This window comes from Nipponia nippon, unplaced genomic scaffold (genome assembly GCF_047370975.1).
Source record: "Nipponia nippon isolate SJK-2023a ecotype South Korea unplaced genomic scaffold, ASM4737097v1 scaffold_3, whole genome shotgun sequence".
Lineage (NCBI taxonomy): Eukaryota > Metazoa > Chordata > Aves > Pelecaniformes > Threskiornithidae > Nipponia > Nipponia nippon.
The window spans coordinates 89,853,334-89,865,527 of NW_028262347.1; the positions used below are offsets into that span (position 1 = coordinate 89,853,334).

The following is a 12,194-nucleotide window of genomic DNA, read 5'->3' on the forward strand; positions in this document are numbered from 1 at the left end:
ACGCCTGCTCCCCCTTTTCCCGGCAACTCTGCGCCAAGCCGCCTGCTTTTTTCCATCCTTTTATTCCCCCGCCTTCCTCCTCCTTTTCTGACCCTTTTCCAGTAGCTGGGGGTGTTTGAAAGGTGGCTTGCAAATGGCTGGCGCTGCCTGCAGCCCTCTCTCTCTAGCAGGGGGATAAAGCAGGCTGGAGGCACCGTCACTCGGCTGCACAAGGTGCTTTGCACCTACAGCAGAAAGAGTTTTTCTCCCACCAGTTGCACTCAAATTATTTTCCCAAGTTTGGGACAGTCTGTCAAAGTACCGCATCTCCTCTGGGACCTCAGTGGGTCAAACCAGCAGCAGCCGAGCTTTTTCCCGGCAGCAGGCTGTGCCACGGCAGCAGCAGGAGCATGCATTGGTTTAATGCAAGCTACTTTTTTTTTTTTTTTTTTTTTTCATACAAAACAAATACCTGGGAGGACCCACTTCACCTGGTTTATGTGCTGGAGCTGCCTGTAGCAAATGCTTGGGTGAGCTGGGAAAAGGGTGGCTAAGGGGGTGTTCGCAGGGTGTGGTTTGCTTCTCCCATCCAGCGCTCATCATGTTGAAAACCTTCCTGTTTGATCACCTTGAAATGCATTTTCCTGGGCACAGCAGGGTGGCGGACTGCACAAAAAGCTGCCAAGACTTGTCTCCCATACCTTAGGCTTCCCTCCCACCACTGCCGCCCCAGCATGGTGTTTTGGCTGACAGGATAGCTTTTGCCAGGAGGAAGCCAGTGCATGCAGCAGACTGGTCTCGCCATGCCAAGGCAGCTGGTCTGCCTGGGCAGCGCTTGCCCGCTGGGTCCATCCATCACACGGGAGAGGCAACAGCCCAGCTCCTGCCCAGAAATAGCCTCGGAGAGCCCCGAGGTTGGAAAAGCCACTGTGGGAGGGAGGGTTTGCTGCTGTGAAAGGAAGGTGCTGGGTCTATGGTGAAACACAGAGCAAGACACAGGGTTGTGTCCAGCCATAAGCAAGACATGAGCCAGTCTGGGACAGAGGAAAACAGCATGCATGGCACACGAGTGGGAAATCCAGATAGTTTCTGTGCAGGGTCAGTATTTTCTGAGATTTCTGCTGGCATGGGCTTATTTGGTGGAAGGGAACAAGAGCAGTTCAAGGTATCTCAAAATTGCATTTTGGACTCCTGCAAGTGTTGTGTGGGGCTGTGGGTGAAAGCCAGCCCAGGGCTTTAAAGCTGAGCCCCTGTAAATGGCCTCACTGTTTCCGCTGCACGTGCATCCTTTGCAGCAACCCCTCCTCTTTTTAGTGCAAGCCTGGGCGCAAACCCCCACCTGCCTAGGAAAGGAAACCCTGGGGTAATATTTGTAGGCAGAACATGTGGCAGCAGATGCCTTGCCAGGGGACCATCCGGAGAATAAAGGCGTCCTTGCCCTGGTGATTCGCAAGTGGCCACTGCTGCAGTCGTGGTTTGGATGCTTTGTGAAAAGCGGTTTCTGTGGAGGGGAGATGCAGTGGCTCGATGCCAGGCGGGGAGGAAGCCCAGGGTCTCTTGTCCCTCGCCAGGTCCTGCTTCCCAGCTGCCGGGGCCAGTAGGCTGCTGGCTGGGGTTTGTGGGGAAAGCACTGCAGTGTTGTTCAGCGACACCAGAGGGGACCCGTGTCTTGGGTTTCCCAGGGCGGATGGTTTATTCGGTGCATGCATGGACCTTGCAGTGCATCACAGCTGAGGGGTGCTCCCACCTATTGCTCAGAGTCTTGTGAGGACTCAGACCAGTGTCCAGACCACCAGTACGCACTAGGCTGCTTGCATTCATGTTTTCTTCAGTATTTTTTGCATATGCTGCTGCTTGGCTGACTTGGCAATAGCTTGCAGTGAGAGGGTAAATGCAAGCAGCTCTCAGAGCCAATAGACGCAGGTGGGTGCTTGTGTGCTGGCCAAGAGGTGGGTCATTCCTTTAACATGGTGCGTGATACACCCTGATGCCATGGGCTGGGCGCCCACCAGGCATGGGAGCAGCTCTCTCTGCCCGGCCTGGACCAGCTCTGTGGGCAGGGAGGCTCCGTCCCCAGAATCATCTCCAGCAAGGCAAGCATTGACGTGCAGGGCAGGCCCGATGGAGGCACCTCCACCAGCACACTGACCCACAGATTTCATGGCATGGTCCTCAGGCTCAGCTCCCACCCGGAGCCCATTTAACAGCTAACCCGACAACCAAGGGCTCCTGAGCTGTCTGGTGACGAGGGGAGGGTAACTTATTTTGCTTTGCAGTTGGTAAGCTCCCTGGCTCAGGTGGAGGAGCAGGATGTCCAGCCTTGGGCAGGGTGGGAGGACTTATCATGGTCTGGAAATCTCTGCTCTTCACCTTCACTGCCTTTCTTTTTTTACGAAGGTGAAAGCTACGGATGCGGATGAAGGCATTAATGGGAGAGTGTGGTACAGGATTGTCAAGGGTAAGTCCAGGTGCCCCTTCGTGCATCGGTGCATTCACACCAGGCTCTGGCCAGCCGCATGCACAACCTTGCTGCGCTCTCCATTCTTTTGCACTTTGTAGCCCACAGAAACATTTCCCCCACCCCTGAGCAAAACTTCAGCATTAGGGTTAATTGCCAGGGGATGATTTGTCATTGTTGGACACCTAGATGCCATAGCTCCTGGCTTGACAATGGCCAAATCCTGCCGAGCTGAAGGTGATGGGGGCTTGGGTTTTGCTCAGTAATCTGCTTCTGAGACAGCTCCCTGGGGAGGGCTCAGTGTGTCGCCAGGACTGATGCAGCAGCGGCGGGCAGCATCCATCTCGCTTTTCCCTCCTGCCAGGAAATGAGCACAACAACTTCCGCATCAATCCCAGCACCGGGCTGGTGATGCGAGGCATGCGGCACCTGGACAGGGAGCAAAACTCCTCTCATGTCCTGGAGGTGGAGGCCTACAACACGGAGCAGGGACCCATGAGGAGCTCCGTGCGGGTAAGGACCTCGCAGCCACTGAGGGGTGAGCAGCAGGGCTGGGCGGCAGAGGAGTTCATGCAAAATATTCGGGATGCTTCATCAGAGGGCAGTCATTTCCAGCCCTTGCAGGCGTGCAGGAAGTCTGAGAGATCTGGCATGGAAATGCTGACAGAAAGTCTCCGGGGGCTGCCTGTGGGTGGAGAAGAGCTTGTTGAGGTTTTTTTTGTTGTTTTTTTCTTTTTTCCTGTGACATTTCGGTGCAATGAGGCTGCTAAGTGGTGCGGCAGTCGTCTGTTGGAGGGAGTCCCTCTCGCCCGGCAAGATGTGGCTCTGCTGCTGGGAGGAAGAGCCTGTTGGCAACTGTGTCTCACGGCCAGGCATCTATTTAAATAAGCCAGGACCTAGTGGCAGTAATCTTTAGCAGTGATACACCAGCTTCCCACGGTTCCCACGAGCCCAGCCCTCTGGTTCCATCTATTTTTAGACCCACTGAGTTCATGGTGGGCTCTGGCCGAGTGTGACGTGCCCACAGCACTAGCAGCAAGAAGAAAACCAGGAGGAGAAAGGATGTTCCCTGGGGAAAGGGGAGAGAATGCAGCTCAACCCACTGAACTTTGAGCAAAATTTCCCACCAAGTCGTCAGCATTTCCACATTGCAGGGTCTCTAACTGCAAGGTTTCCAGCAGGGGATCCCAAAGCACGAAGGAATTAATATAAAGACTGTATACTGCTCCCACCCACTGCTCGGGGTCTTGCAAGGACTCAGACCTTCCCTGGCCGGGGAAGGACTGAGTCACTCCGACCACGGGGCTTGTCTAAATCTATGATGTTAAACTGTGCGTGTTCACTCTCTATCACGTGGTATTTATAGTAGAGCTAACGTTTCTCCTGTGCAGCAGATGAGTGCCGTGAAGGATATATTTCCCCTCAGCAAGGGTAAGCAGCTGGTGAGGCTTCACGAGCCTGCCCAGCTCACCCGTGGTTTCTCTGGGGGCTTTCGCAGGTGATCATCTATGTGGAAGATGTCAATGACGAGGTGCCGGTGTTCACCCAGCGGCAGTACAACCGCCTGGGCCTGCGGGAGACGGCAGGGATAGGGACTTCGGTGGCAGTGGTCCGGGCCACCGACCGAGACACAGGTAGGAAGCCGGGCATGAGCTTACAGAAACACCCAGTTTGGAGGGAAAGCGGTGAAATCAGCCATTGCACCAATCCTGGCTTGGCTGCACTGAAATCCCCGCATGGGATAGGCTCTGCTCCATGGTTGGGCTTGGCATTGGTGGTGCCTACCTCTTTGGGATGCTTGGTCCAAACGGCACCATGGTTCCTGCTCCTGCCCCAGGGAACGGTGGTCTGGTGAACTACAAAATCCTGTCGGGTGCCGAAGGGAAGTTTGAGATTGATGAGAGCACGGGCCTCATCACGACGATCGAGTACCTGGACTATGAGACCAAAACCAGCTACCTGATGAACGTCTCTGCCACGGACCAAGCGCCCCCCAACAACCAGGGTTTCTGCAGTGTGTACGTCAGCCTGCTGAACGAGCTGGACGAGGCCGTGCAGTTCTCCAACAGCAGCTACGAGGCCGTGATTGTGGAGAACATACCCCTGGGCTCTGAGGTGCTCCGGGTCCAGGCCCGCTCCATCGACAACCTCAACCAGATCACCTACAAGTTTGACCCCAACACCAACGCCCAGGCGCTCTCCCTCTTCAAAATCAACGGGATCACTGTAAGTAGCCACAGCATGGTCCCTCCTGGCTTTGTTGTCCACTGTGGGCTTTGGTCTTGGTGGCTGACATAGCTGTTCATCCTTGGCAGGGTGTGATCACGGTCAAAGGCCAGGTGGATCGAGAGAAGGGGGATTTCTACACCTTGACGGTGGTGGCCGATGATGGAGGACCAAAGATTGACTCTACGGTGGTGAGTAGCTTCTACCCACTTCCCCACCATCCTTTGCACGGGCAGAGCTGGCCTCAGGTCACCTCCCTCTTCCTCTGGCATGGGACAGCATGTCCTAGTTGTCTTCTCTGCTCTGGCCACTGGGGTCTGGAAACCCTGATTTGGGGGAAACCCTGCATTTGCATAAGCACGGCCTGGTGCCTTTTAGCTTCTGCATGTCATAGGGTGGGATTTCTCAGAACAACAAAAAAAACCCCACCCCAAACTGTAGAGTTTGCAGGTCACTTACCAAGCTAAAACAGTTTTGAGGGAGGTAAATTTGTGGGCCTTGAAATAGTTCACAGTGGTTTATGTTTAAGAGGGTTATATTTGGCAGTTTCAAAGGCAGTCAAGCAGGGGGGTGATTTGCATTTTTCTGCTGGGACAGGAGGCACACCGGCTGTAGGGCAAGCCTCGTCCCTGTGCCGTGGGCAGGGGCAGCTCGGCTGGCACCAACCAAACTGTGCTGGTTTGGGCCAGCGGGAGAAGCGGGACCCCAGGGGGTTTTGAAACTGGAGGCTGGCCCGCAGCAATGGGCAGTGCTCTGCATTTCAAGCGCTCTCGTGCCTTGGTGCATCTGTTGCCTCTAAAAAGGACGCTGGATGACAAAGGCAGTGATGCTGCAAGCGCTGCCTGTCGCCACCCATGGGTGCCGGCGACTGTGCTCTCCGCACACTGCTGTGCTCTTGTCTGAGCCTCTCCCAGCGCAAAGTGCAAATCCACCAAGCTTATCTAGAAAAAAACAGGAGATGCACCAACAGGGGAGCTTCTGAATCACCACAGGGGGTTACTCACGGCCCCTAACACTGCCACGGTGGGATGAGGGGCCAGCCCACTGCCCCTCACGTGTGCCCACACCTCCTCATCCCTCACTAACTCTTGTTTTTTTGTTTTCTCTGTTTCCCCCTCTGCTCTCCTCCAACAGAAGGTAAGCATGTCCTTCACGCTGGCATCACCTTGGGGGCCAGGATCCATCCCGAACTCCGCATCGAGCTGTGGGGAGGAACTGGGGCGGAGGTCTTCAGCCCCATCCCACCAGCATCAGCCTCTGTGACACCCCCCGGGGACGGGGCACCGGCCAGCAGAAATCCCAACGCCCTGATCTGGCACTTGGGACAGCAGCTGCCGGATCCATCACAGTGGCTGAATGGGCTCTCCCCGCTCCTGGCTCTCTGTTTTTAATTCAGCAGCAACAATAACTGAATTGCCCCGAGGCGCACAACTCGCTCCCCAGCTTCCTCCGGGATGTTGTCGCATTCAGCCTGGCCACACCTGGGGGCTCGGGGCACCCATAAATAGAGCCCCGGGAACAGAAGGGCTCTTCCTCTCTCATTTCTGTGTAGCGTTGCAGCTCTTTGATTACAAATACGATGAGAGCATTTCCTCCGGCTAATTGTGGCCAAGGTAGCCTGGTCCCCGGTTGCCTCCATGCTGCGGCAGGGTGCCCCTCTGAGCATCTCCTGCCCAGTCTCTTACTCGCCCATGTGCCTTTTCCCAGGAGGGAGCTCAGGTCTCCTATATGCCCAGTTTGCCCTGGTTTAGTTAAATACAGGCAGCTCCGACTTCTTTGTGTCCGTTTAGCTTTAAAGCAAACCCTGCCCATCCTCTGGTGCTGTGAGCATGGATGAAATCGCTGCTTGTGAAAAGCTTAGCAGGAAAGGGTCAGCCTGCAGCAGCGTGAGTTGCTCCGTGCCCAGCTGTTCGGAGGATAACAAACAGAGGACGCTCTGTAGAAAAATCCACCACTTGAGAGCTGCAGCACCCTTGCGCTCCTTCTCCAGCCTCTAAGTATCCCTCGTCCTCCTCCTCCTCCTCCTCTGCAGACAGGGATGTAGCTTCAGCTCCTGGGCTCAAATACCTGCACCTGTTCCCACGTGGGATGGACAACACTCATGCTGTTGGCACCTCGGGGGGGCGGGGGTGCAGCAGGTCGAGAGTTTGCCGGGGCATCAGTGTGGCTGTTGATGCCAGGTGGGCAAGGGGCAGGCTCCTGCCCGTGCCCTGCCTGAGCCCTGTGCCATGCCCGCAGGTGACCATCACCATCTTGGACGAGAACGACAACAGCCCCCAGTTCGACATCACCTCCGACTCCTCCGTGAGCGTGGCGGAGGACAGCGCGGTCGGCAAGCGGGTGGCCGTGGTCCTGGCCCGCGACCCAGATGCAGGCAGCAACGGGCAGGTAGGGAGGCCAACACAGCAGGTTTGGGGCTGCCTGTAAGGCTGTGGTAGTGTTTCACCAAGGCAGAAATGCCTCCATCACTGTCTTCCCAACCCCTTCCCCTCATCTGCATCACTGCGAGAGCAAACTCTGGTTGTTGATGCCAGCAGTTTTGGGGGTGTTTGTGCAGTGGGTACTAGTGCTTCCCGCTTAAGGCATGCCTGCAGGAGAGGAAAGGCATCGTCCTTGGGCTGCCCCGGGCAAAGAGCTCTGCAGGGCGTGTCAAAAGCAGCCTGGCAATCTGAAAACCAGCTGTGGCCTCTCCCACCATGGGGAGCGGCAGCGACGCCCTTGGCAGGCTGAGCAGGAAGCTCTCTGACATTTGTTATTTTCTTTACCATGCAGACAGGCATTAATGACGGCCCATCACCCTTAATACCAAAAATTGCTAGCATCGTAGGAGGGCTGTGGATGAGACCAGGGTTGCCCCATGGGTGTTTGCTTTGGGGTGGCTGCAATCAGCCAGCACACCCATGGACCCCAACACACTGGACCTTTTAAAATGCTCAGAGACTTCCTGAGGCGATGCTGGGTTTATTATTGTAGGGTCACCTTTCTCTCCTTTCTCCTCACAGCATCACATTGCTTGTCCTGTTTTTCTTTCCCCATGATGTTTCCAGGTGACTTTCTCGCTGACATCGGGGAACATTGGCCGGGCTTTCGAGATCCGTACCACCAACAACACCTATGGCGAGGTGTTTGTGGCACGGCCTCTGGACCGGGAGCTGCTGGATCACTATACCTTACGGGTAAGCACAAAAACACCCCACTTACCTCCTTGGACTTCTGGTTTGAGCATCGAGGCTGTTTTCTTGAGACTGTGAGCTTAAAAATAGCATTTTTTTTTTTTAAATCTATCCCCAACTGCAGATCCAAGCCTCAGATGGTGGCATGCCTCCTCGGAGGAAGGAGCACACTCTGCGAGTGAACATCCTCGACGTCAATGACAACCCCCCCATCATCGACAGCCCCTTTGGCTACAACGTGAGCGTGAGCGAGGTGAGCATCCAGCCCTGCTCCTCTCCTTCCATCCTCCCAAGGTGAGGTCTGACCACAAGGCATGTGGGGAGAACAGAGTTGGGTTAAATCACCTTGGGTGATTTAAGGGTTGGTGGCCCCTTGCAAGCCCTCACCTGTGATGGCCTCCTAGTTTTGGGCAAGGAGAGAGCTCTGCAGGCAATTTAAGGCCATGAGGCTGCAGGGACCAGCAGGAAGGAGAAGTGGCTACACACCCATGGAAATGCCACCAAAGTGACACAAGAGGCGGTGCAGTGCAGAATAGGAATTGCTTTCAGGAAGCAGCTCGGCAAGAGCTAGATAATTAAGCAATAAAACACAATCAGGCGTGAGAAAAGACAACTTATTTCCTGACAGTTTAATTCCTGGACTGGAGGGTTCTCAATTTGATGATGAAAAATGAAATACGAGTAATAGCCAGTGACACTTAGCTGTGAGAAAGTGCTGCTGCTGATTAATAGCTTTGCATTAAAGTTATTGCCCTGTTAGGATTTTCTTATCTATTTAATACATGTTCAGAGCTGGTTAAAGAACAGAATTTCTGTTTTGATTTCCCCTGTAATGGGACTATCCAAAAATAATTAGCCGAGCTCTGAGTCCATTACACAGCCTTCACCTTTGCACACACATTGGTTTTTACAGTCTTTCAGGCTGTGCCAGCCTAGAAAGGACCTAATGCGCAGCTTTCTGCAGCAGGGAATCAAACTGGTTCATTGCAACAAATGGGAGATGCTGTAACACAAGGAAAAAGAGGTGCAATTTTGGAGTGCAGCGGCAGCTGGCTTTGGTGACTTAACAGCAAATGTCATCTGTTAGTTTTATTCCATTTCTTTTTAAAAGCTAACGTAGAAAACACATTTAATTTCAGAGTTTCAAACCAAAAAAGATTGGAGCACTCAAGCAAAGGGCAGAGCCTTCCATTGCTAAGCCTGTGGCTGATTCTCAGCTGAGCTATCAGTGGCAGAGCAAGTAGCCTTGGTTAATTTTTCGCACGAAGATGCATCTATTAATAAAACATCATTTGCAATAAGCACTGCAAAATCGGCATCCAGGAGCTGGTGAAGGAGAGCAGCCTTCTGCTCGGCTGCTGGGTTTTGGGGCAGTGAGTTTGGAGCTTCAAGCACAGCAATGCCTGGAAAAACCCCGCTCTGTATTAGAATTATATTATTAATGTTATTAATTACGTATTTTATATGTTATGAGGTGCATGTGATTTATGTCATGTATCTCTGCCGCTCACCCCACCATCTCTCCCTGCAGAACGTCGGCGGTGGCACAGCAGTGGCCCAGGTACGCGCCACTGACCGCGACGTCGGCCTCAACAACGTCCTCTCCTACTACATCACGCGTGGGAACGAGGACCTGACCTTCCGCATGGACCGTGTCACCGGCGAGATCGCCACCCGGCCCTCCCCGCCGGACCGCGAGCGGCAGAGCTTCTATAGCCTGGTGGTCACTGTTGAGGACGAGGGCAACCCCTCCTTGTCGGTGAGCCACCAAAATGTGCTTTTCGGGGGGAGGACAGAGCTGGGCAACACTGCGGGAGCGAGCTTAGCATTGAGATGTCGAGCATGGAAGGGGCGAACAGGCACAGGGCGTGATGTTTTGGTGACCCAGCCATTTAGATTATGACTCAGGGTCCAAATATGCTGAGTACAGGTTTGATTCAGAGCTTCCTTTGGCACCTGGTCCTGCGGGGCCCTCTCTTGCAGTTGTTTGGGGAGCTGCTGTCTCCCATCTGTAAAGGCCAAAAATATCAAGACCATCCCAAAGGGCAAGCGTGCTGGTGGCTCCAGGAGTTGTCCTGCCCGCTGGCTCCTCACACTCTGAGTCTGAAAGGTCTTGGGATGTTGCTCTCACCCGTCTCAGGGCAGGAGGTGGCTGGAGCGGCAGCTGAACCACAGTTCAGCTCACTACGGACCAATGTGTGTCTCCTCTGGTGCTTGCAAACGAGATGAGCTCCAGTAATTAGCACTACAGCCATGGCAGTCCCCGCCATTTGAGACCTGGGCAGCTCATTAGTCACGTTGCTGCCGTCCAGAGTGCCCTGCCCTGTGGGGTCTGGGCATGCGTTTGGGGGCTGATACGAGACCCCGTCCATCATCCTTTGGTCTGGGAAGGTGGCCACCTTGCTTTTTAGGTACCAGCATGCAGGAGTGCCCAGCAGGGTAACTGCATTTGCTGCATCCTGACTTCCCTTCTTCGCACCTTCCCTGCTCCACAAATAGCAAGTCTCATTATTTCTGGCTTTAAGGAGGACTCTGGTGTGGGAGAGTCAAACAAGCAAATAACATTTGGGGAATTTTCCAGCCCCGAGTCCCTCCTAACCCCACAGCTCTGCAGGGAGGTGTGCAAGTGCCTGCATGCGCAAAGCAAGTGCAAATTGTGAGACGGGGAGGCATGACACCCTGTGTGACACCCTGCCATCCTTCCTCTCCCCCACCTCTACCTGCTATCTCTTGCCATCTCTCTGATCTCCCGGCACAGCTCTCGCTGCAAAGCCCTGCTCTACATTTTGAGGAAACAGGTTGCAACCAGCAGTGCAAACTGTGGCTTGCAACTCTCACTTCAGGCTTTGCACTCTCAACTCCTCCCTCCCAGGTAGTTCACATGCCTGCTTGTGCATCACCACCTTTTTCTTAAGCCAGGCTGCCACTGCGGCTTAAATCTAGGCAAGTCTCTTTCTCCAAAATGAGAGAAGGCAGCTTTGTGTAACTGCAGCACCTGATGCCACCAGCTCCTCCCAGCCGGGTCCCCATTGCTCCAGCACCCTGGGAGCATTGCTGATGCTGCCATGGTGAGGAATGCCATGCACCGAGCTGGCAAATCCCATTGCCATGGTACTGCCCTCTTCCCTTCCCAGTGCTGGTGAGGACAAGTGACACAGCTTATCGCTTCATGCTGCCAAAGCAGTGTCCCAGCAGCCTCACTTGTCCTCAGAGTTTCTGCTGCATGACTACCACGGCACCGGTGCAAGTTATGCCAGCAGCAACGATCAAAATCCCACCACACTGAAGCAAAACAAAGCATCCAGTGACCCAATTCCTGAGCGGAGAAAAGAGTTTCAGCCCTTTTCAGAGCTTGAGGACGCTTAGGTCTTGTGAAAGTCTGTCCCGCATGTCACTCAGTAACTGCTGGCCTCGTGCCTGGGTGATGAAATGATGCCTGTCAGAAGTTTGTCGCCTACTAGAAACATTGGTTTCACAAGTCCAGGCTTATGCAATGATGCACAAAAGGGGATTATTGTTTGTAATTCATACATCCTTCCATGTGCTTCAAGATTTAGCCTTCTGAGTATGGGAGAGGCAGAGGAGACAGAGCTGGGAGAGGACTTGGAAGTCCCGTGGTGATCTGTGATACCCAGGACAGCAAGGGTGCATGGAAGACTGGCCAGGGGCAAAAGAGTAAAATGCTGATGATAATAGGAAAGCATTTACCCAAAAAGACATTGCAGGAAAGAAAACCCTCACAAGCTGGTGAGCTGCAACTGGAAAGTCTTGGTGTCCTTGCATGGGAATTGCAGGAGTCACCCGGGCTCTGTCTGACCCTGGTGCAAGCCTGCAGCTGCACCTCCCCAAGGGCTGGCCCTGCTCTGGAGTCTTTGGGACACTTCCCGCAACAGAAGGATGTCTGCCCAAGGGAGCTGCAGCACCCACATGGGCTGGAGCAGGGCTCCTCCTGGCACCCGCAGAGCCGGGCACCAGCAGCTGCAGCGAGGCAGGGTGGATTGGCAAAGCTCCTCCTCACCGCCCAGATGCCTATCTTGCAGCCGCCCCCAGCCAGGGCTGCTGCAGCCTCTGCAGTTTCTGTTCCCATCTGCCCACTCTGAAACAAGGGTTCAGGTGAAGCACCACGGCTCCTCGCTTTCCCATCAGCGAAGCCCCAAGTGCTGATGCAGCGGAAAACAGCCAGCAGCGAGGCACCAGCTTGATGTGCATTCCAAGCCAAGAGCTGGTGGGACCTGGCAAGGTCCGTGAGGGCATGAGCGTCCTGCTGGGTCACCTTCACCATAAGCAACCTGCCATCTTCTCCACCAGTGGTGGGGGCCAAGGTGGGGTGCCAGCACCCAGTGTGCCAGGGCTCCTGC

At 54.5% G+C, this 12,194-nt stretch overlaps 1 protein-coding gene across 1 annotated transcript in view; it reads left to right on the top strand.

Annotated features, from left to right (window-relative positions):
• The window catches only part of CDH23 (cadherin related 23), a 216,835-nt gene that overhangs the window by 171,778 nt on the left and 32,863 nt on the right, over positions 1–12,194 (top strand). Inside the window, exons 28-37 of the mRNA XM_087764332.1 lie at positions 2,377–2,437; positions 2,802–2,950; positions 3,936–4,071; positions 4,275–4,663; positions 4,753–4,854; positions 5,798–5,800; positions 6,902–7,051; positions 7,711–7,839; positions 7,961–8,089; positions 9,368–9,595. Coding sequence (XP_087620458.1) covers positions 2,377–2,437; positions 2,802–2,950; positions 3,936–4,071; positions 4,275–4,663; positions 4,753–4,854; positions 5,798–5,800; positions 6,902–7,051; positions 7,711–7,839; positions 7,961–8,089; positions 9,368–9,595 — 1,476 coding nt within the window. The remainder of the gene's footprint in view (positions 1–2,376; positions 2,438–2,801; positions 2,951–3,935; positions 4,072–4,274; positions 4,664–4,752; positions 4,855–5,797; positions 5,801–6,901; positions 7,052–7,710; positions 7,840–7,960; positions 8,090–9,367; positions 9,596–12,194) is intronic.